Source organism: Meles meles, chromosome 8 (assembly GCF_922984935.1).
Source record: "Meles meles chromosome 8, mMelMel3.1 paternal haplotype, whole genome shotgun sequence".
NCBI lineage: Eukaryota > Metazoa > Chordata > Mammalia > Carnivora > Mustelidae > Meles > Meles meles.
In genome coordinates, this window is record NC_060073.1 from 9,390,163 (window position 1) to 9,412,818 (window position 22,656).

At 40.6% G+C, this 22,656-nt stretch overlaps 1 protein-coding gene across 1 annotated transcript; it reads right to left on the bottom strand.

Moving 5' to 3' along the window:
- Positions 1–331: 331 nt before the first annotated feature.
- LOC123947972 (mammaglobin-A-like) lies at positions 332–5,579 on the bottom strand. Its single transcript, XM_046014334.1, has 3 exons — positions 5,525–5,579; positions 4,967–5,149; positions 332–375 (listed from the first exon to the last, which is right to left on the bottom strand). Exons 1-3 carry the CDS (start codon positions 5,577–5,579, stop codon positions 332–334), a joined length of 282 nt encoding a protein of 93 aa, XP_045870290.1.
- Positions 5,580–22,656: the final 17,077 nt, after the last annotated feature.

The following is a 22,656-nucleotide window of genomic DNA, read 5'->3' on the forward strand; positions in this document are numbered from 1 at the left end:
TGAGCTACACATGAGGATGAACCAAGTGCTTTTCATACTCCTCAGTCCTTTATCCATATGTTCTCCAATGAAGAGTTATGTATGAGCACACGCGCACGTGTGTGTGTGTGTGTAGGCACAACGATCTGTGATATCAGATTCTCTCTAAAGTGTCCATTTTGATCAGAGAACATTAGACGAACTTTCCATTTGCAGATACTTTATTGAAATGAAAATGTACTCAAGGTTTCAACAATTGTCTTGCAGTTAATAGATCAAAAGACGAAAAGGAGAAGAAAGTTGTGGTTCATTGTACTCTCTGTAGTCTCGGTGCCCCAGGTCATACACAAGGTTAAAACTTTTCACACCACTTACTTTCATATATCATGTTCGGAAAACAAAACAGGGACAACACTCAAATTTTCAGCTTTCTGTTAGAAAATAAGTCTTGGAAAACAAACATTTCTTCTTCTTGGCTTCCTGGGTTTGTCCACACACATCTGGCATTCAAAGTTGGTGTTGGAATTAAGATCAGAATGATCTCGTCGCTCATTCTAAGGATCAGGAGACTTTATTGATGTCAGAGAGGTGCTGCTGTTTCTAGATCTCTTCCATGTTAGGGATCCTGATAATAAAGTTTTCTTGATGTTTCCTGTTCTTAAAAATATTGTATCCTGTAGATACACTGTGCGTATCAGTTTTTAGCAAAGAATTGTTAAGCCTTAGCTCAAATACAAGAAAGTGTGAAGTTTTTGAGCTCCGATGTGACCTCACATGTTAGAAATACCGAAAACAGTCCAAAACCAAAACCATTACCTTTGAGACCAGAGAAGTATGGGTATGTGCACTCCGAGTGATCAGTCTAATCAAGGTTTTTAAAGAAAAAGTTCCATTATCCTTGGTTTCAGAGTTTTTCAGGCTTAAACAATCTAAACTCATGGTAAATACATATAAACTGATGTTAAATACACATAACATAAAATTGACCATTTTCATCATCTTAAGTATACAGTTCAACAGTGTTAAGTATACTGGCATTATGGTGCAACCAACATCCTAAACATTTTCATCTTGCTATGGTGAGACTCTATACCCACTGAATAATCTCCATTTCCCATACCACCCAACTCCTAGAAAGTACTATTCTACCTCCTATCTCTAGGAGAGTAGGTACTCTAGAAAATGGATGTAAATGATGTGATGCAACAATTGCCTCTTTAAACTGGCTTATTTCATTTATCATAATGTGCTCAAGGTCCATCCGCATTGTGCCCTCATGTGTCAGCATCTCAGTGAAGGACACTTTTACCTTTTGCTTTGCAATACTTCTACATTGTCTACCCTGGAAAGTTTTCAATGGCATATTAGGATAGGGAATAAAATATAGAGAACAAAACCACTACGGATTGTTGTTTTACACAATTCCACCCCCATTGTCGATTCATACCCACGACCTCTACTTGTCATTCATTGGGTCTTTAATAGTCAAGGAATCCAATAATTTATACTAACACATTGGATTTCTTGAAAGTGTATTTTAATTCTATTAATAAGATGCAGAGAATCTTCTTCAAGTGAGTTCTTCTGATAGAGTGCGGGGAGAGGGAGTCTCTGTCAGCAGGCTACCAGCAAGTGACAGAGCAGGGGAGCACAAAATAGGAGCTATTAGAAGTCTGCTCTGGTGAGGGATGTTGCTCAGGCAGCTAAGCAGGCAGGGATGAAACCCTAGCTGGAGCAGTGTGGTCTCAGGATCTGTGGGGTAACAGAAAGACTGGGGGTACCTGAGTGTGGCAGAACTTCCAGGTATCAGTACGGGGAAGCTGGCTGCAAAAAGAGTGAGCCCAGGAGTGTGGTCTCAGCTCCTGGTTGCCATTGACCATGTTCCGTGACACAGTCGGGCCACTTCTCTTCAAGCAGAAGTCCACCAAGTGCCAGAACTGGGGAGACCTCCCTTCCACCCCTAGGAGTAGCAGGCTGGGAGTGCACTACAGGAGTCTGCTGGCTTTGGAGGCTGGAAAGGGCCTCAAGCCTGAGATAGAAACACTCAGTCACAGGCTGGGTGAGTGTCAAGTGTGGCTGGAGACCAGAGAGACAGGAGTGATTGACTCCTTTTCCCTGGGGGCTCACTGAGGAGTGGGGCCCCAAGCTTTTGGTTCTGGGGCAGAGATTGGGAGGTTGCCATTTCATTCTCATCCTCTAAAGCTGTGTGGAAAGTCTTCAGGAGACAAAAGCCACATAGAGCAAACTGGAGATTACTCAGCCTTGCCCCTGGCAAGGGTAGTGCCATTCTGCCTGGGGCAAAGACATTTGAGAATCGATGCAGCAGGCCCCACCCCCAGAAGATCAGCAAGAACATCCAGCCAAGACCAAGTTTATGAATCAATAAGAACTTCAAAACTCTAGAGCTAGGGGCATAGAACACCTAAAACTCAAGACTTTTACCCCATGATTCTTTAGTGTTTCAACTTTAATTCTTTAAATTTCTATCTTTTTAAAAAAATTTTTCTTCCTTATTTTTCAATCACCATCCTATTTTATCAACTACTTTTTAAAAATCTTTGTTTAATTTTCATTTTTATAGTCATACTCTATCCCTTCATAGTATTTAATCTTATTTTGTATATATCTATAAACTTTTGTGTGTATATAATTATATTAATTAACTAATTAATTAATTAGGAATGCAGTTTCTTCTAACAGACCAAAATACACCCAGAGCCTACTGTATGGCTCTGTTCTATTCACCCACCTGATCATATTCTCTTTTTGTTGCTGTCGTTGCTGCTTTTTATTTTTTTCTTTTGTTAAAGTCTTTTTATATTTTCATCTTCCTTTCAAAGTCTTTAATTTTATTTTTGTATATATACGTTTTTCTTTCTTTACAATTTTGAGATGTAGTTTACTCTAACAAACTGACCAAAATGCACTCAGGAGATAGTGTATTGCTTTGTTCTGTTCACCTGTCTGTTTATATCCCTTCTTTCTTTTCTTGTTTTTTTTTTCTTTCTCTTTTGTTTTTTCTTGTCTTTTAAAAATTTCTTATGAACATTTTCCTCTTTCTTTCTATGAAGAAGGGATTCTGTTTTGCTAATGACTTCTAAAAGTGAGGGACTTTTTGAGAATCAGTTGTTTAAATCTTGATAGAAAATGTGTGTCATGAAAAAATGTTCATCATCGTTAGCCATCAGGGAAATTCAAATCAAACCCTCATTGAGATACCACCTTACACCAGTTAGAATGTCAAAAATTGACAAGGCAATAGACAACAAATGTTGGAGAGCATGTGGAGAAAGGGGAACCCTCTTACACTATTGGTGGGAATGCAAGTTGGTATAGGCACTTTGGACAACAGTATGGAGGTTCCACAAAATATTAACAATAGAGCTACCTTATGACCCAGTAATTGCACTACTGGGTATTTACCCCAAAGATACAGATGTAGTGAAAAGAAGGGCCATATGCACCACAATATTCATAGCAGCAATGTCCACAACAGCCAAATTGTGGAAAGAGTCAAGATTTGCCCTTCCCCAGATGAATGAATAAAGAAGATGTGGTCCATATGATGAGGAAGCAGGAGGCTGGCTGGGGACAAAGCAAAACCTGGCACCATGCACCCCCTCTCCACCTGCTCCCCTCAGTAATATGTGTGAGATTCCTCAGGCACCCCTGACTGCCCTAAAAGAAAAACAAATAGTTAACTTGCAGAGATCACAATCCTGCAAGGCAGGGTCTCCCTTGGTTTACAAATGTCCTAGAGATTTACAATAAAGAAGGTACCTTATCAATAGCCCAATTTCCAGAGACGAACAACTCAGTTCCTCAAGCCCTAATATCGCCCTCCCCTCCATAAACAAAACTGAAGGAGGCTGAGGTAGAAGGGAATGTAAATAAAGTTAAATTTCTTTTAAACCTAAATCTCACTAACAAGGATGCTTGATAGCAGGAATGTGACATTCCACCAGGAAACTCCCAATTGTCTTTATGTTAGTGCCTCATTAGAGGAAAAATGGCCTTGGCTTGATAGTAACCAGGACTTCAATATCCTGACAGTCTTCTTTACCCTGATAGCCCTTCTGAACACCCCCTTTGTCCTCACCTACCCAACTTCTAGGTATATAATCAGCCACTCCTCACATCCTCGAGGCAGCATCTCCATCTGCCCATGGGTCCTGTCCCATGATTTAGTAAACCACCTTTTTGCACCAGAGACATCTTAAGAATTCTTTCTTAGCCTTCGATTCTGAATCTCACCCCACCGAACCTCACCTAGGTTCTAGAACGTCATCACATATATACAATGGAATATTGTTCAGTCATCAGAAAAGATGAATACCCAGCTTTTGCATCAACAGGGGTGGGACTAGAGGAGATATGGCTAAGTGAAATAAGTCAAGCAGAGAAAGTCAATTACCATATGGTTTCACTTGTTTGTGGAAAGTAAGGACTAGCATGGAGGACATTAGGAGAAGGAAGGGGAAAATGAAGTGGGGGAATCGAAAGGGGAGAGGAACCATGAGAGACTATGGACTCTGAGAAACAAACTGAGGGTTTTGGACGGGAGAGGGATGGGAGGATCCGTTAACCTGGTGGTGGGTATTAAGGAGGGCATGTATTGCATGGAGCACTTGTGTTATGCACAAACATTGAATCATGGAACACTACATCAAAAACTAATGATGCTCTGTATGGTGACTAACATAACATAATTTTAAAAAAATAAAGTGTGTGTGTGTGTGTGTGTATTCTTTTCCCTCTTTGGCATTTTTATTTACATTCCCTAAAAATTCCACAAAATGAAGGAGCAAGTCAGTACTGGGACCTTTTCTCAATGTCAAATTATTCACATTCACCTACAATTAAATTCACTGAAATAAAATAAAGCATGTGTAACACTTGCTGTGGCATAATGAGTGACCAAGTTAAAACCTGCTTGTCCCTGTTCAGTGGACTGAGAGCTCAACATAAGAAAACATAATTACCGGCAGCTCTGCAGCATTGCTCAGAGTTTCACTTGACTGGCTGAGAAAACACTGCTTCACTTGTCTCATGGCCTCCTCAGAATCAGGAGATGAGTAGTAAGGTCTAACTAAGTTTTGGTATTCATCCATGCTCACTTGAGGATCGATTGTTTTGTTAATCACTTCTTCCACGAATGGGCATCCAGAACCTGGAAGAAAACATGCAAAAGTGGTCTCAGTTATGTAGGTATGAAGCCATTTTTGGGTGTCCCTAGGATGTTGGTCATCTTCTTACATCCCAGGAGACACATATTCAGAGAGATCATGGTAAATGGTCTTGAGTTCTCAATTCTAGCAAAATAAGCTCAGGATCTAGGATTTCCTTTAAACCTAAAAACATGTGTGCCCTCTCTCCACCCACACACTACCTCCATAGCCCAGAGAAACCAAACACTAGTAACTATGAAACAGAAGACACTGGAGAAATGAGATGCTCTGCACTGGACTTTGGGGAACAGGAGGTCTTCCAGAGGTCCCTGACACAATCTTCTCTCCAAAGTCTGTCCTCCCCAGACAAAACTCACCTGCAAAGCTGGAAAAGGGGAGGGCAATCAGCACAAGGACTCTCAGCAACTTCATGGCTGAGGGCAGCTCTGGTTGTCTGGTGTGTCAGGGAGGAAGGAACTCACTTTGGTGATGAGCACCTAGGAGTCCTCCTTTTATTCTCCTGCTCACTACCTTCATCCCTCCCATAAATGAGGGAATGGTCACATGATGAACCTGGCTTTGGACCAGGAAATGACAGCAAGAATCAGCGGCAACCCAGCTAGCTTGTGCTCTGTCTGTAGGAACCTAGGAGACAGAGCTTGTTGGATCCAAAACAATTTTGGAAATGCAGTAATGATACATGGCTTTAGAAGAAATTAATGCAAAAGTGCTTGCTAACTAATCCTATTACAACAAAGTGAGCTTGTGTTGTCATCCTTGTTCTTTTATTGGTGTGGTCTTCAATCTGCTTGCACCCCTCCCTCCTCCTTCTTCAAGGTTCATAAAGCTTCCTATCCTGTGTGTGGGATCCTGCTCCCTTAGCACACCATCTAGGCTCAGTGCAATACCACATACTTTCTCTTGAGGGCAGGCTGCTCTGGCCCATAGACACTTTAGTCAGGGTACTTGATATTTGGGAAATAATCACAAGTTAGAATGGCCAAAGTTAACAAGATAGTAAACAATGTGTGTTGGAGAGGATGTGGAGAAAGGGGAACCCTCTTACACTGTTGGTGGGAATGCAAGTTGGTGCAGCCACTTTGGAAAACAGTGTGGAGATTCCTTAAGAAATTAAAAAGGCAATTGGGGGAAATTGGAGGGGGAGACAAAGCCTGAGAGACTTGGACTCTGAAAAACAATCTAAGGGTTTTGGAGGGGTGGGGGGTGGGAGGTTGGCTGAGCCTGGTGATGGGTATTATGGAGGGCACTTATTGCATGGAGCACTGGGTGTGGTGCATAAACAATGAATTCTGGAACACTGAAAAGAAATTTAAAAATAAACAAAAATTTAAAAAACTAACCACAATGTCTCATTCTCTCTGAAGGCTCTTTTTGCAAAGAATGTATCATTTAATTAATTCAATTTCATTAATTCAGTCTATTATAAATCTATGAAATTTTTTTAGTTGTTTAGAATTTTTTTCCCCCCACTGATTCGAAAGATGATGTGAAGCTCTAGAGCAAGTGGTTGCTCAGCAGAGGCAGTGTGAGTGAAGGAAATGTGACCAGGTCTGGGCTCAAGCAGATGTGGATTCAAATCTCAGAGGCAACACCTAATCATGAAGTGTCCTCAGGCAATTGAAACTTTCAAGCTTCCTTTTCCTCATTTCTCAAATGAGCATTAAAATACCATACCTGGTTTTGCAAGGATGATACTCTGTGAAGAGCTTATCCAGGCTTCAAACAAGGTAATTCGGAATAAATGGGAGGTTCTATCCATCCATCCATCTATCCATCCATCCATCCATCCATCCACTGTTCAATAGTAACCATGAGCTTTCCCCTGACTGGGGCCTGTGCTATGTGACCCAGATTCAGTTGATCCACCAGGAATTTGACCTTGGAAAGCTTACTTCTTACAAGAAAGACAACAAACATGCCCATAACAGAATGAGTGGCATCAGAAAGTATCTGCTTTACAGAATCACAAAAAAACCACATGGGACAGCATCCTGTACAGAGGTCCAGGTCAGCTCCAGGAGGATGGACTTTAAATCCTGGATGAGTGGACAATGATATCAAGGAGAAGATCTGGGAAAGAGTGTTCTATGCAGAGGGAACAGCAGGTACAGAGGCTCTGGAGCACTTGGTATTTGGCAAGATAAGGAAAGCACACACAATGTGCTGCTGGGTTTCAAGAGAGACACAGGACAGCCTCATTCTACACAAATAGAAAAATCACATCAGTTTAAGCAGGGACAATAGGATGGTAATAGGAACAAGAGAAACAAAGTTGGCTCAAGTTAAAAAAATGAAAAAGAAATCGATGAGAAAGCCAGAGACACGAGTTAATGATTCATAAATGCAGCATTTGCTGTTTGGATTATTGGGTTATTTTTTCCCATCATTCAGCTCCAGCATAAGTAGCCAAGATCAACACTAATTTAGGGAGAGGCTAGAAATAGGAAAGAGGGTGATGTACTTATGTGTGTACTTTCCCTTAGTTGACCATTGCTGCCAGTCTCTGTTCCAATGAAGGGCTTTAGTGATGAAATGAGGCTTTTTGGCCAGGTCTTAATGGGACTCTCCCTGACGCCCAAGATATTATGAAATTGTCCTGTTACCTGCTGGGAAACAGGTGTCTGTTTCTTATTCAGTAAAAGAGGTTTCTTATTCAGTAAAAAAATAAAATAAAGTACTATAAAATAAATAAAGCAATATAAAATGAAGTAAAATAAAATAATGTCCCACATCATTTACATGGTGGCCACAATAAGAAGTGTATCTTGTTTTTAACCTTCATGTTTTCTCCATTGCAGATGATAATCATTCTCAAATGAATTAAGGAACAGTAAACTCAGCCCACAAAGGACTCATTGGCAAGCCAGTGTTGACAAAAGAGAGGAGACACCAAAAGGTCAGAATGCATGTGTAGCTAGCCTGATGTTTTCTCTTCCCAAAAGGGGATTTAAGTCAGTCCCCAAATGATGCACAGAAACTAGAGGAATGAAGGAGCCTTCAGATTGGGTGTTGGTGTGACACCTATTGATCCCCTATTATGATAAACTGGTGTATAGGTGAATTTGTACACGTGCAGATTTTACTCCCAATACCTTGTGTCATGTGAGAAAGAGAATGTATGCAGCAAGGGAGAGTTATTTTTGACATGTCCTCTGGCTCATGCAAGACCTATATAAATGTACAGCAGTGTTTTGGTCATATCAGGTCTTGCTATACTTCATAAAAGTAATAATATTCAATGAAAGCTACCTTTTCTCATTGTTTCATGCATCAGCACAAAAACCTATCAAGAAATTATTTTAAAATTTAGATGATCTTTAAGTGATTTTAAATTGTAAGTTACTGGTGTGAATCAACTTTGCAGTATTTGAGGAGAAGATAGCCCTTTTTTTTTAACTCTTTCCATGAAACCAGTTCTGCCCCTCACCTGAGGTGCTGTTGGGATGTTAACCTCAGGCACGTTCTTTGGAATGAACCTCTTCCTCATTATGATCATGCCAATCTCTAGAAATTAGCGAGGAAGGGACTTCCATAGGCCAGCAATGATAGGACAGGTCATGGCCTTTGAGACATCTTTTTTTTTTTTTTTTTTTTTTTTATAATTTTTTTTCCCCTTTTTATTAATTTTTTCAGCGTAACAGTATTCATTCTTTTTGCACAACACCCAGTGCTCCATGCAAAACGTGCCCTCCCCATCACCCACCACCTGTTCCCCCAACCTCCCACCCCTGACCCTTCAAAACCCTCAGGTTGTTTTTCAGAGTCCATAGTCTCTTATGGTTCGCCTCCCCTCCCCAATGTCCATAGCCCGCTCCCCCTCTCCCAATCCCACCTCCCCCCAGCAACCCCCAGTTTGTTTTGTGAGATTAAGAGTCATTTATGGTTTGTCTCCCTCCCAATCCCATCTTGTTTCATTTATTCTTCTCCTATCCCCCTACCCCCCCATGTTGCTTCTCCATGTCCTCATATCAGGGAGATCATATGATAGTTGTCTTTCTCCGATTGACTTATTTCACTAAGCATGATACGCTCTAGTTCCATCCACGTCGTCGCAAATGGCAAGATTTCATTTCTTTTGATGGCTGCATAGTATTCCATTGTGTATATATACCACATCTTCTTGATCCATTCATCTGTTGATGGACATCTAGGTTCTTTCCATAGTCTGGCTATTGTAGACATTGCTGCTATAAACATTCGGGTACACGTGCCCCTTCGGATCACTATGTTTGTATCTTTAGGGTAAATACCCAGTAGTGCAATTGCTGGGTCATAGGGTAGTTCTATTTTCAACATTTTGAGGAACCTCCATGCTGTTTTCCAGAGTGGTTGCACCAGCTTGCATTCCCACCAACAGTGGAGGAGGGTTCCCCTTTCTCCACATCCTCTCCAGCATCTGTCATTTCCTGACTTGTTAATTTTAGCCATTCTGACTGGTGTGAGGTGATATCTCATTGTGGTTTTGATTTGTATTTCCCTGATGCCGAGTGACGTGGAGCACTTTTTCATGTGTCTGTTGGCCATCTGGATGTCTTCTTTGCAGAAATGTCTGTTCATGTCCTCTGCCCATTTCTTGATTGGATTGTTTGTTCTTTGGGTGTTGAGTTTGCTAAGTTCCTTATAGATTTTGGATACTAGCCCTTTATCTGATATGTCGTTTGCAAATATCTTCTCCCATTCTGTCAGCTGTCTTTTGGTTTTGTTAACTGTTTCCTTTGCTGTGCAAAAGCTTTTGATCTTGATGAAATCCCAATAGTTCATTTTTGCCCTTGCTTCCCTTGCCTTTGCCGTTGTTCCTAGGAAGATGTTGCTGCGGCTGAGGTCAAAGAGGTTGCTGCCTGCATTCTCCTCAAGGATTTTGATGGATTCCTTTCTCACATTGAGGTCCTTCATCCATTTGGAGTCTATTTTCGTGTGTGGTGTAAGGAAGTGGTCCAATTTCATTTTTCTGCATGTGGCTGTCCAATTTTCCCAGCACCATTTATTGAAGAGGCTGTCTTTTTTCCATTGGACATTCTTTCCTGCTTTGTCCAAGATTAGTTGACCATAGAGTTGAGGGTCGATTTCTGGGCTCTCTATTCTGTTCCACTGGTCTATGTGTCTGTTTTTGTGCCAGTACCATGCTGTCTTGATGATGACAGCTTTGTAATAGAGCTTGAAGTCCGGAATTGTGATGCCACCAACTTTGGCTTTGTTCTTCAATATTCCTTTGGCTATTCGAGGTCTTTTCTGGTTCCATATAAATTTGAGGATTATTTGTTCCATTTCTTTGAAAAAAATGGATGGTATTTTGATAGGGATTGCATTAAATGTGTAGATTGCTTTAGGTAGCATAGACATTTTCACAATATTTATTCTTCCAATCCAGGAGCATGGAACATTTTTCCATTTTTTTGTGTCTTCCTCAATTTCTTTCATGAGTACTTTATAATTTTCTGTGTATAGATTCTTAGTCTCTTTGGTTAGGTTTATTCCTAGGTATCTTATAGTTTTGGGTACAATTGTGAATGGGATTGACTCCTTAATTTCTCTTTCTTCAGTCTTGTTGTTGGTGTACAGAAATGCAACTGATTTCTGTGCATTGATTTTATATCCTGACACTTTACTGAATTCCTGTACAAGTTCTAGCAGTTTTGGAGTGGAGTCTTTTGGGTTTTCCACATATAGTATCATATCATCTGCGAAGAGTGATAGTTTGACTTCTTCTTTCCCAATTTGGATGCCTTTAATTTCTTTTTGTTGTCTGATTGCTGAGGCTAGGACTTCTAATACTATGTTGAATAGCAGTGGTGATAATGGACATCCCTGCCGTGTTCCTGACCTTAGTGGAAAAGCTTTCAGTTTTTCTCCATTGAGAATGATATTTGCGGTGGGTTTTTCATAGATGGCTTTGATAATATTGAGGTATGTGCCCTCTATCCCCACACTTTGAAGAGTTTTGATCAGGAAGGGATGCTGTACTTTGTCAAATGCTTTTTCAGCATCTATTGAGAGTATCATATGGTTCTTGTTCTTTCTTTTATTAATGTGTTCTATCACATTGATTGATTTGCGGATGTTGAACCAACCCTGCAGCCCTGGAATAAATCCCACTTGATCGTGGTGAATAATCCTTTTAATGTACTGTTGAATCCTATTGGCTAGTATTTTGGCGAGAATTTTTGCGTCTGTGTTCATCAAGGATATTGGTCTGTAGTTCTCTTTTTTGGTGGGATCCTTGTCTGGTTTTGGGATCAAGGTGATGCTGGCCTCATAGAATGAGTTTGGAAGTTTTCCTTCCATTTCTATTTTTTGGAACAGTTTCAGGAGAATAGGAATGAGTTCTTCTTTAAATGTTTGGTAGAATTCCCCTGGGAAGCCGTCTGGCCCTGGGCTTTTGTTTGTTTGGAGATTTTTGATGACTGTTTCAATCTCCTTACTGGTTATGGGCCTGTTCAGGTTTTCTATTTCTTCCTGGTTCAGTTGTGGTAGTTTATATGTCTCTAGGAATGCATCCATTTCTTCCAGATTGGCCAATTTGTTGGCGTAGAGTTGCTCATAGTATGTTCTTATAATTGTCTGTATTTCTTTGGTGTTAGTTGTGATCTCTCCTCTTTCATTCATGATTTTATTGATTTGGGTCCTTTCTCTTTTCTTTTTGATGAGTCTGGCCAGGGGTTTATCAATCCTATTGATTCTTTCAAAGAACCAGCTCCTAGTTTCATTGATTTTTTCTATTGTTTTTTTGGTTTCTATTTCATTGATTTCTGCTCTGATCTTTATGATTTCTCTTCTCCTGCTGGGTTTAGGGTTTCTTTCTTGTTCTTTCTCCAGCTCCTTTACGCGTAGGGTTAGGTTGTGTACTTGAGACCTTTCTTGTTTCTTGAGAAAGGCTTGTACCGCTATATATTTTCCTCTCAGGACTGCCTTTGCTGTGTCCCACAGATTTTGAACTGTTGTGTTTTCATTATCATTTGTTTCCATGAATTTTTTCAATTCTTCTTTAATTTCCTGGTTGACCCATTCATTCTTTAGAAGGATGCTGTTTAGTCTCCATGTATTTGGGTTCTTTCCAGCTTTCGTCTTGTGATTGAGTTCTAGCTTCAGAGCATTGTGGTCTGAAAATATGCAGGGAATAATCCTAATCTTTTGATACCGGTTGAGACCTGATTTGTGACCCAGGATGTGATCTATTCTGGAGAAGGTTCCATGTGCACTAGAGAAGAATGTGTATTCTGTTGCTTTGGGATGAAATGTTCTGAATATATCTGTGATGTCCATCTGGTCCAGTGTGTCATTTAAGGCCTTTATTTCCTTGTTGATCTTTGGCTTGGATGATCTGTCCATTTCAGTGAGGGGAGTGTTCAAGTCCCCTACTATTATTGTATTATTATTGATGTGTTTCTTTGATTTTGTTATTAATTGGTTGATATAGTTGGCTGCTCCCACGTTAGGGGCATAGATATTTAAAATTGTTAGATCTTCTTGTTGGACAGACCCTTTGAGTAGGATATAGTGTCCTTCCTCATCTCTTATTATAGTCTTTGGCTTAAAATCTAATTGATCTGATATAAGGATTGCCACCCCAGCTTTCTTCTGATGTCCATTAGCATGGTAAATTGTTTTCCACCCCCTCACTTTAAATCTGGAGGTGTCTTCGCGTCTAAAATGAGTTTCTTGTAGGCAACATACTGATGGGTTTTGTTTTTTTATCCATTCTGATACCCTGTGTCTTTTGATTGGGGCATTTAGCCCATTAACATTCAGGGTAACTATTGAGAGATATGAATTTAGTGCCATTAGTAGCCTGTAAGGTGACTGTTACTGTATATTGTCTCTGTACCTTTCTGATCTATTACTTTTAGGCTCTCTCTTTGCTTAGAGGACCCCTTTCAATATTTCCTGGAGACCTGGTTTGGTGTTTGCAAATTCTTTCAGTTTTTGTTTGTCCTGGAAGATTTTGATCTCTCCTTCTATTTTCAATGATAGCCTAGCTGGATAGAGTATTCTTGGCTGCATGTTTTTCTCGTTGAGTGCTCTGAATATATCATGCCAGCTCTTCCTGGCCTGCCAGGTCTCTGTGGATAAGTCTGCCGCCAATCTAATATTTTTACCATTGTATGTTACTGATTTCTTTTCTCGGGCTGCTTTCAGGATTTTCTCTTTGTCACTAAGACTTGTAAATTTTACTATTAGGTGACGGGGTGTGGACCTATTCTTGTTGACTTTGAGGGGGGTTCTCTGCATCTCCTGGATTTTAATGCTTGTTCCCTTTGCCATATTAGGGAAATTCTCTCCAATGATTCTCTCCAATAGACCCTCTGCTCCCCTCTCTGTTTCTTCTTCTTCTGGAATCCCAATTATTCTAATGTTGTTTCGTCTTATGGTGTCACTTATCTCTCGAATTCTCCCCTCATGGTCCAGTAGCTGTTTGTCCCTCTTTTGCTCGGCTTCCTTATTCTCTGTCATTTGGTCTTCTATATCACTAATTCTTTCTTCTGCCTCATTGATCCTAGCAGTGAGAGCCTCCATTTTTGATTGCACCTCATTAATAGCTTTTTTGATTTCAACTTGGTTAGACTTTAGTTCTTTAATTTCTCCAGAAAGGGCTTTAATATCTCCAGAGAGGGTTTCTCTAATATCTTCCATGCCTTTTTCGAGCCCGGCTAGAATGTTCAGAATCGTCATTCTGAACTCTTGATCTGACATAGTACCAATGTCTGTGTTGATTAGGTCCCTAGCCTTCGGTACTGTCTCTTGTTCTTTTGTTTGTGGTGATTTTTTCCGCCTTGTCATTTTGTCCAGATAAGAGGATATGAAGGAGCAAATAAACTACTAATAGGGTGGCAAAGACCCCAGAAAAATGCGCTGTAACCAAATCAGAAGAGACCCCAAATTGGGGGGGGGAAGGGGATAAAAAACAGGTTCTGAAAAAAAAAAGAAAAAAAAAAAAAAGAAAAAAATTTAAAAAATAAAACAAATAAAAAAATATAAAAAAGAAAGAAAAAATATATATATTTAGATGAACTAGTCAAAAAACGTTAAAAAAGAAAAGGGTAAAAGTTTTTAAAAAAATTTAGCAGAAGAAGAAAAAAGAAAAAAGAAAAAAAAATTGAAAAAAGAAAAAAAAATAAAAAATTGAAAAAAGAAAAAAAAATTGAAGTAGCCGCAAGACTAAAGAATCATGGGGAGAAAGCCATGAGTTCCGTGCTTTGCTTTCTCCTCCTCTGGAATTGCTCTGCTGTCTTAGGAATTGAATCTGCTTTCTCCTTGATAGATGAACTTCGTCCTGGCTGGATATTTTGTTGATCTTCTGGGGGAGGGGCCTGTTGTAGTGACTCTCAAGTGTCTTTGCCCGAGGCGGGATTGCACCGCCCTTACCGGCGGCCGGACTAAGTAATCGGCTCGGGTTCGCTTTTGGGAGCTTCTGTTCCCTGAACGCTTTCCGTAGAGTTCCGGAGGACGGGAATGAAAATGGCGGCCTCCTAGTCTCCGGCCCGGAGGAGCCGAGAGCCTGGGGCCCCACTCCTCAGTGCGCCCCCAGAGGACAGCACCCAATCACTCCCGTATCCCCAGCCTCTAGCCGCGCTCCGAGCTCACCCAGCCCGCGACCAGTTCAAGGTAACCCCGAGCTGAGAGTTCAGTCCTCGGCTCTGTCTTTGCAGCCGGTTTCTCCGTTCTAATACCTGCGAGCTCTCCGACACTCTGACACCCCCGATCCTTCTGTGACCTTGCGGGGCCTGGGGCCACGCTGGCCCCGCGTGGGCTTCACCCCGGTTTAGCCCCTGGAGCAATGTCCCTCAGTGGAACAGACTTTTAAAAGTCCTGATTTTGTGCTCCGTTCCTCCGCCGCTTGCCGGGAGCCGGCCCCTCCCCCCGCGGTCTATCTTCCCGTCGTTTTAGATTCACTTCTCCGCCAGTCCTACCTTTCAGAAAGTGGTTGATTTTCTGTTTCTAGAGTTGCTGTTCTTCTTCTCTTCGCTCTCCCGTTGGATTTGTAGGTGTTTGCTATGTTTAGATAAGCTATCGAGCTGATCTCCTGTTACCTGATGTAGTCTCAGGCTGCTACTTCTCCGCCATCTTGACTCCTCCCCCCCTTTGAGACATCTTGAAGGCATTGAGAGGTTTGCTGTTTACATTATCTAGCCATTTCTAGATCAGGAACATCCCTTGCTATTGGCCAAGCCTGGTATGGAGAATCCATGGCTGTATCTCTTTGTAAACTGAGAATAGTCCTGTTATTGTCATAAGTCCTCAGAACAGAGCTAGGCACAGAGCAGTGGCCTTGAACATGTCAGCTGCCAGTGATTCATTTTATAAAATTGAGAAAGCTCTTATAATAGATATTGAAGGAATATTAGCACAGTCAGAGACTATTGGAAACTTGGTTGAACTTTACATTCTCTGAAAGAACTAGAGAAGGTCATGTTGAGATCTGAGGTAAAGGTCCTGTGTTTGAATAAAAAGCACTCTATTTTGATCCATGCCTACTTGGTACTGTTCTGACTTCTTTTTGGAAGAGTTTCTTGAGATATAATTTACACAGAAATTTTCTGTCAAATGTATCCCACATACTGTTGGTTTATTAATCTCAAAACCCAGCAGAAATGAGTGTTTACCCATTTTCAAAATTCAATAAAACATGAATTGCAAATAATAATAGAACACTCCTTCAAGGCAAGGCACTGGAGCAAACTTTATTTAATCTTGACAACAACCACCAAATGCAAAGGATGAGGATGAGATTTATTGGCCCAAAGAAGGTACTTTAGAGTGTGAGAGATATCACAAAATGGATGCCAGGAGAGCAGCATAAACCAGGATTCTTCTGAGAAAACTGAGAGGTACGGTCAACCTCCCTTGGTTGGCAACTTCCTCTGCATTGTCCTGGCTGTAATCTGAAGGTAGCCCCTGTAGGCGGAAGATAGGGGAAAAACCAAAGAAAAGGCCAGTAACTCCGGTTGGTATGTGGCAGGTTTAATGATCTAGGGAGCTCACATACAAGTGTTGTCTTGGGTAGCTACAAGATGGGTAGATTTCTACACTGACATACCAGAACCTGAAAGTTTACAGAGAGACTTTAAGCAGGTTCAGTCACATACTCAACACAGATGGTCTCAACACCATCTGACTGGGGCAGCTTCTGGGAGTGAAGCAGGCGAGTGGAACCTACATTTGAAGGAAAGGGGACATAAGTTGAAGAGACTCCAATTGCCTGGATCCATGTCATGGGTCAGCTGGAGGTCATGTACTCTCTCCCAAGACCTCCCCATGAAGTGGGCATATCTTCTCACCCTGGCTGCAGACAATGGGACCAGGGAGGTCAAGTAATTTGACCATTAGCCCACGCTTGTGGGTGGCAGCTAGGGTAAGGACCCAGGTGTTCTAGGTGAGAAAGAGTTCTCAACACTATTGACCTCCTTAGTTTGAGCCTTATGGGCTTTCCTCTTATGGCTCAACTGGATTCTTGTGATCTTGACTCACATGACTTCCCTCTGTGTACACAAGGTTGATTTCTGTGTAGGCCCACCAGTTTTCTCCTGAGACCTTTGCTCTCTGTGGATTCCCCTCACCATAGTCCTTGCCTCAGTCCCACTGGGTCGAAACCCCTTATTCCTTCCCAATGTCATATCAAAGACAACTCTCTTCTTGTGCCTTTTCCTGACTCCAAATCTCTAGGGATATCCCTTGCCAAGACTCCTTGACTTCATGTGTGCAGCTTTCTCCTGACATCTCTGGGATCCTGATCTTATGACCCTTCCTCCCTGTTATACTCCTACAAGTTACTGCCTGTGCACCTCTGATCTTTGGGTGATTGCAATGATACAGTAGGCACTTAATTAATTGTTGTGTAACTGTTTTCCAGGGTAGATTGGTACTATACAAAGATTCCACTGACTATACTACATGTTTTATTACTAGGTCTATTTATAAAGTGAAGCATATTTAAATTTGAATCTTTAGTGAAGTCAGGGATCAAACCTCATACAAAACCCAGTCACCAGACTGTCATTCTAGTACTAACACTACCTTGTTTATGTTCCTGGATGAGGATTTTGGTGTCACAACAAAGAGAGGGCTCATGAGGACAAGAGGAAGTGGGAGTCCAGACCATGTATGGACTGGGTCACCTGAATCTACTTATTCCCCAGAAGTAACCATTATCTTGAGCCAATGTAACTTTGATCCAATCTCTCCCAGATGCATGACTTGGGGATCACAAGCCAGATTTGGAAGCCAAGCCAGTATTGGATGTCACCTCCAGTGAAGTCTCCTCGGCTTATTCACTAAAATGGTGAACTTTATTTAATGCGGCCATGCCATAAATTGTGTGTTTAGGTATTCAATCCCCATAGACATCTGACAGGTCATATGGATCTTTGGATATCTACACCATTATCTTCTGTATTGAATTGGTCATTTTCCCTCCACTACATGCCCCAATTTTTCTGCTACCTGTAGATATGCACAGTTATGAACGTCTAGTCCTCAGGGGAATTACAAGGAGTATATGGGTGAACTGACAAAGTAATTGCACTGTGAGAACAGCAATTTTCTACTGAAGCCGAGTGACCCTCTTCTTCCATCTATACCTGTAGCATTTGTCAATGTCTGGAGATGTTCTGGGTGTCCTCATGGGGTGGGTGGAGTGCTATTAGCAACAAGTGGATAGAGACTAAGTGCTGTTCTTAAACAACTTGGGATGGTTATGACATCTATTCAAAAAGACTTTTCAACCTCAACTGACATTATTCAATGTCAATAAAGCCTTGTGTGAGAAACTCAGTGTTAGAGAAATCACCGAAAGCATTTACCTGGAGGAAAAAAAAAATCTGTAGTGCTAGTTAGCCTCCCACTAAGTATACAGTGAGAGGAGTTTCAGTGCAGACAGGTGCGGGCAAGAGTGTGGGCATCTGTGTCACTTGGTGCACAGAGCTCATTTTGTTTTCATTCACAGAGGGCCTTGGTTTCTCCAATCTGTCATCCACATCCTCTTTGTCCTTTAAAATCCAACTCAGTCCAGGGGGGGTGGGAGGTTGAGAAACCAGGTGGTGGGTAATAGGGAGGGCACGTACTGCATGGAGCACTGGGTGTGATGCCAAAACAATTGAACACTGTTATGCTGTAAATAAACAAACAAACAAACAAAACTTAAAAAAAAAGAATGACTTAGAGGCAAAGAACATTAGTAGGGACAAAGGTCACAGTTAAGAATAAAAGAGTACTTGGTGGGTATTAAGGAGAGCACATATTGCGTGGAGCACTGGGTGTGGTACATAAACAATGAATCTTGGAATACTGAAAAAACAAAATAAAATTAAGATGTTAAAAAAAAAATCCAACTCAGTCATCACCTCCTTTCAAAGTCTTCCTTCAGAGCGGATGCATAGCTCATGAGGCTTTGGTCTTGTTTGAATGTCTTATGGCCTTTGGATTCTATGATCAAATCTCATTCTCAGGGATATATTGATCTTTTTCACATCTTTTATGTCTTGCCATTTAATATATAGTTAATTCCTTAAGGAAATCCAATAATTCTTCTATTAAAATACATGTTACTCCTTTATTTGGTGTGGTGTGGATTCCAAGTTGATCTGAGATAATTTGCCACATTTAACATATATTTGACTAAATTTTTCATTGATCATTTTTGCATCTCCTCTTCAATATTGCCATTCCTTTCTTTTCTAAAAAATTCCTGGATTTTTCAAATAATTCATTTTTTTAAAGTTTACTTATTTTTAATAATCTCTACAACCTACATGGGGCTTGAACTCACAATCCTAAGATTAATAGCTTCATACTCTTCTGACTAAGCCAGCCAGACACTCTTCAAAATTTTCATTTTAATAGCAAAATGGAGTCTTTGCTTAGTATTGGGATCGAGATAATGTTGAATTCCTAGAACGAGTTTAGAAGTTTTCCTCCTGTTTCTATTTGTTGAAACAGCTTCAGAAAAATAGGTATTATTTCTTCTTTAAATGTTTGATAGAATTCCCTTGGGTAACCATCTGGCCCTGGACTCTAGTGTTTTGGGATTTTTTTGATTACTGATTCAATTTTATTACTGGATAACCAGTCAGAGATTCCATCAAAAAGGAGAATTATAGGAGAATATATCATGTCCTGATGAACATGATGCCAAAATTCTGTACAAGATATGGTGTAAGAGAATGGTTGAGTTTCATTATTCTACACATAGCTGTCCAATTTTCCCAGCACCATTTATTGAAGAGACAGACTTTTTTCCACGGTATATTTTTTCCCACTTTGTTGAAGATTAGTTGACCATAAAGTTGAGGGTCCATATCTGTGCTCTCTACTCTGTCCTACTGGTCTATGTGTCTGTTTTTGTGCTAGTACCATGCTGTCTTCGTGATCACAGCTTTGTAGCAAAGCTTGAAATCAGGTAACGTGCTGCCCCCAGTTTTGTTTTTCTTTTTCAACATTTCCTTAGCATTTCGGGGTCTCTTCTGATTCTGTACAAATTTTAGGATTGTTTGCTCCAGCTCTTTGAAAAATGCCAGTGGAAGTTTGATCGGAATGGCATTGAAAATACAGATTGCTCTAGGTGGTCTATTATCAATGTTTATTCTTCCGATCCATGAGCATGGAATGGTCTTCCATCTTTTTGTGTCTCCTTCAATTTTTTTCATAAGTGTTCTGTAGTTTCTTGAGTAGAGATCCTTCACCTCTTTGTATAGGTTTATTCCCAGGTATCTTATGGTTCTTGGTGCTATAGTAAATGGAGTCAATTCTCTTAATTTCCCTTTCAGTATTTTCAGTGTTCGTGTATAAGAAAGCAACGGATTTCTGTACATTGATTTTGTATCCTGCCACATTACTGAATTGCTGTATGAGTTCTAGTAGATTAGGGGTGGAGTCTTTTGGATTTTCTATAGAAAGCATCATGTCATCTGTGAAGAGAGAGTTTGACTTCTTCATTGCCAATTTGGATACCTTTGACTTCTTTTTGTTGTCTGATTGCTATTGCTAGGTCTTCTAACACTATGTAAACCAAGAGTGGGGAGAGTGGGCATCCTTGTGTTCCTGATCTCAAAAGGAAGGCTGTCAGCTTTTCCCCTTTGAGGATGATATTTGCTGTGGGTTTTTCATAGATAGATTTTTTTAAAAAGATTTTATTTATTTATTTGACAGAGAGAGAGAGAGAGAGAGAGAGAGAGAGATCACAAGTAGGCAGAGAGGCAGGCAGAGAGAGAGAGAGGGAAGCAGGCTCCCTGCCGAGCAGAGAGCCTGATGCGGGACTCGATCCCAGGACCCTGAGATCATGACCTGAGCCGAAGGCAGCGGCTTAACCCACTGAGCCACCCAGGCGCCCTTTCATAGATAGATTTGATGAAGTTGAGGAATGTTCCCTCTATCCCTATACTTTGAAGCGTTTTAATCAGGAACAGATGCTGTATCTTGTCAAATGCTTTTTCTGCACCAACTGAAAGGACCGTGTGGTTCTTCTCTCTTCTCTTATTGATTTGTTCTGACACACTGATTGATTTGTGAATGCTGAACCCCCCCTTGCAACCCAGGGATAAATCCCACCTGGTCATGGTGGATAATCTTTTTAATGTACTGTTGGATCCTATTAGCTAGCATCTTGCTGAGAATCTTAGCATCCATATTCATCAGGGATATTGGTCTGAAAATCTCCTTTTTGGTGGGGTCTTTGCCTGGTTTGGGGATCAGGGTAATGCTTGCCTCATAAAAAGAGTATGAAAGTTTTCCTTCTGCTTCAATTTTTTGAAACAGCCTCAGGAGAATAGGTATTATTTCTTCTTTGAAAGTTTAATAGAATTCCCCAGGGAATCCATCAGGTCCTAAACTCTTGTTTTTTGGTAGGATTTTGATCACTGCTTCAATCTTGTTACTAGACATTGGTCTATCCAGGTTGTCAGTTTCTTCCTGATTCAGTTTTGGAAGTCTACAGGTTTCCAGGAATGCAACCATTTCATCTAGGTTGCTTAACTTATTGGCATATAGCTGCTGATAATAAATTCTGATGATTGTTTCAATTTCTCGGGTGTTAGTCATGATCTCTCTCTTTCCACTCATAATTTTATTATTTTGGGTCTTCTCTTTCTTTTTTGGATTAGTTTGGCCAATGGTTTATTGATTTTACTGATTCTTTCAAAAAACTGGCTTCTTGACAGGACCCTATAAGAGACTCATTTTGAACCTAAGGATACATCCAGACTGAAAGCGAAGGGATGGAGAAGCCTCTTTCATGCCAATGGGCATAAAAAGAAGGCTGGGGTAGTGATTCTCATATCAGATAAATTAGATTTTAAATTAAAGACTGTAGTCAGAGATACAGAAGGACACTACATCATTCTTAAACGGTCTATTCACCAAGAAGATCTAACAGTTGTAAATATTTATGCCCCCAATATGGGAGCATCCAACTACATAAGAAAACTGTTAATCAAGGTAAAGAGTCATATTGATATGAATACATTAATAGTAGGGGATCTTAACATGCCACTCTCAGTAATAGACAGATCATCCAAGCAGAAAATCAATAAAGAAACAAGAGCCTTGAATGACACATTGGACCAGATGGACCTCATAGATATATACAGAACATTCCACCCTAAAACAACAGAATACTCATTCTTCTTGAGTGCATATGGAGCTTTCTCCAGAATAGACCATGTACTGGGACAAAAATCAGGACTCAACGGATACCAACAGATTGTGATTATTCCCTGCATATTCTCACATCACAATGCTTTGAAACTGGAATTCAACCACAAGAAAAGGTTCAGAAGGAATTGAAACACCTGGAAGCTAGAGACCACCTTGCTTAAGAGAGTTTGGATCAACCAGGAAATCAAAGAAGAACTTAAACAATTCATGGAAACCAATGAGAATGAAGACAATTTGGTCCAAAACCTCTGGGATACAGCAAAGGTGGTCCTAAGGGGGAAATATATAGCCATCCAAGCCTCCCTCAAAAAAAATTGAAAAATCCAGAATACATCAGTTGTCTTTATACCTTAAAGAACTGGAGAATCAACAGCAAATTAAGCCAACCCCACACATAAGAAGGGAAATAATCAAGATTGGGGCAGAGATCAATGAGATAGAAACTAGAGATACAGTTTTTAGGAATTTAAAATCATAATATCCTGGGGCTCCTGAGTGGCTCTGCAGGTTAAAGCCTCTGCCTTTGATTCGGGTTGTGATCCCAGGTCCTGGGATCGAGCACTGCATCAGGCTCTCTGCTCAGCGGGGAGCCTGCTTCCTCCTCTCTCTCTGCCTGTCTCTCTGCCTACTTGTGATCTCTATCAAATAAATAAATATTTTTTAAAAATCACAAAATCCATTTCAGTGCGATTATACACAACAAATTAAGTGACTGAAGGGTACTGTGGGAGAATTTTAAATGAGCAAAACCCCATTTAACATGAGAGAAATCCCAAAGGAACCAAAACCAAATTCTGAAGCACACTTTGTTAGCATTAGGGATAAATAAACATTCCTCATTGGTGGA

Coding starts and splice junctions, on each gene's coding strand:
- LOC123947972 (XM_046014334.1), bottom strand. CDS start 5,579: ATGAAGTTGCTGAGAGTCCTTGTGCTGATTGCCCTCCCCTTTTCCAGC. Junction 5,150..5,524: donor CCCCTTTTCCAGCTTTGCAG/GTGAGTTTTGTC, acceptor GTTTTCTTCCAG/GTTCTGGATGCCCATTCGTG. Junction 376..4,966: donor TCTGAGCAATGCTGCAGAGC/TGCCGGTAATTA, acceptor CCCTGTTTTGTT/TTCCGAACATGATATATGAA.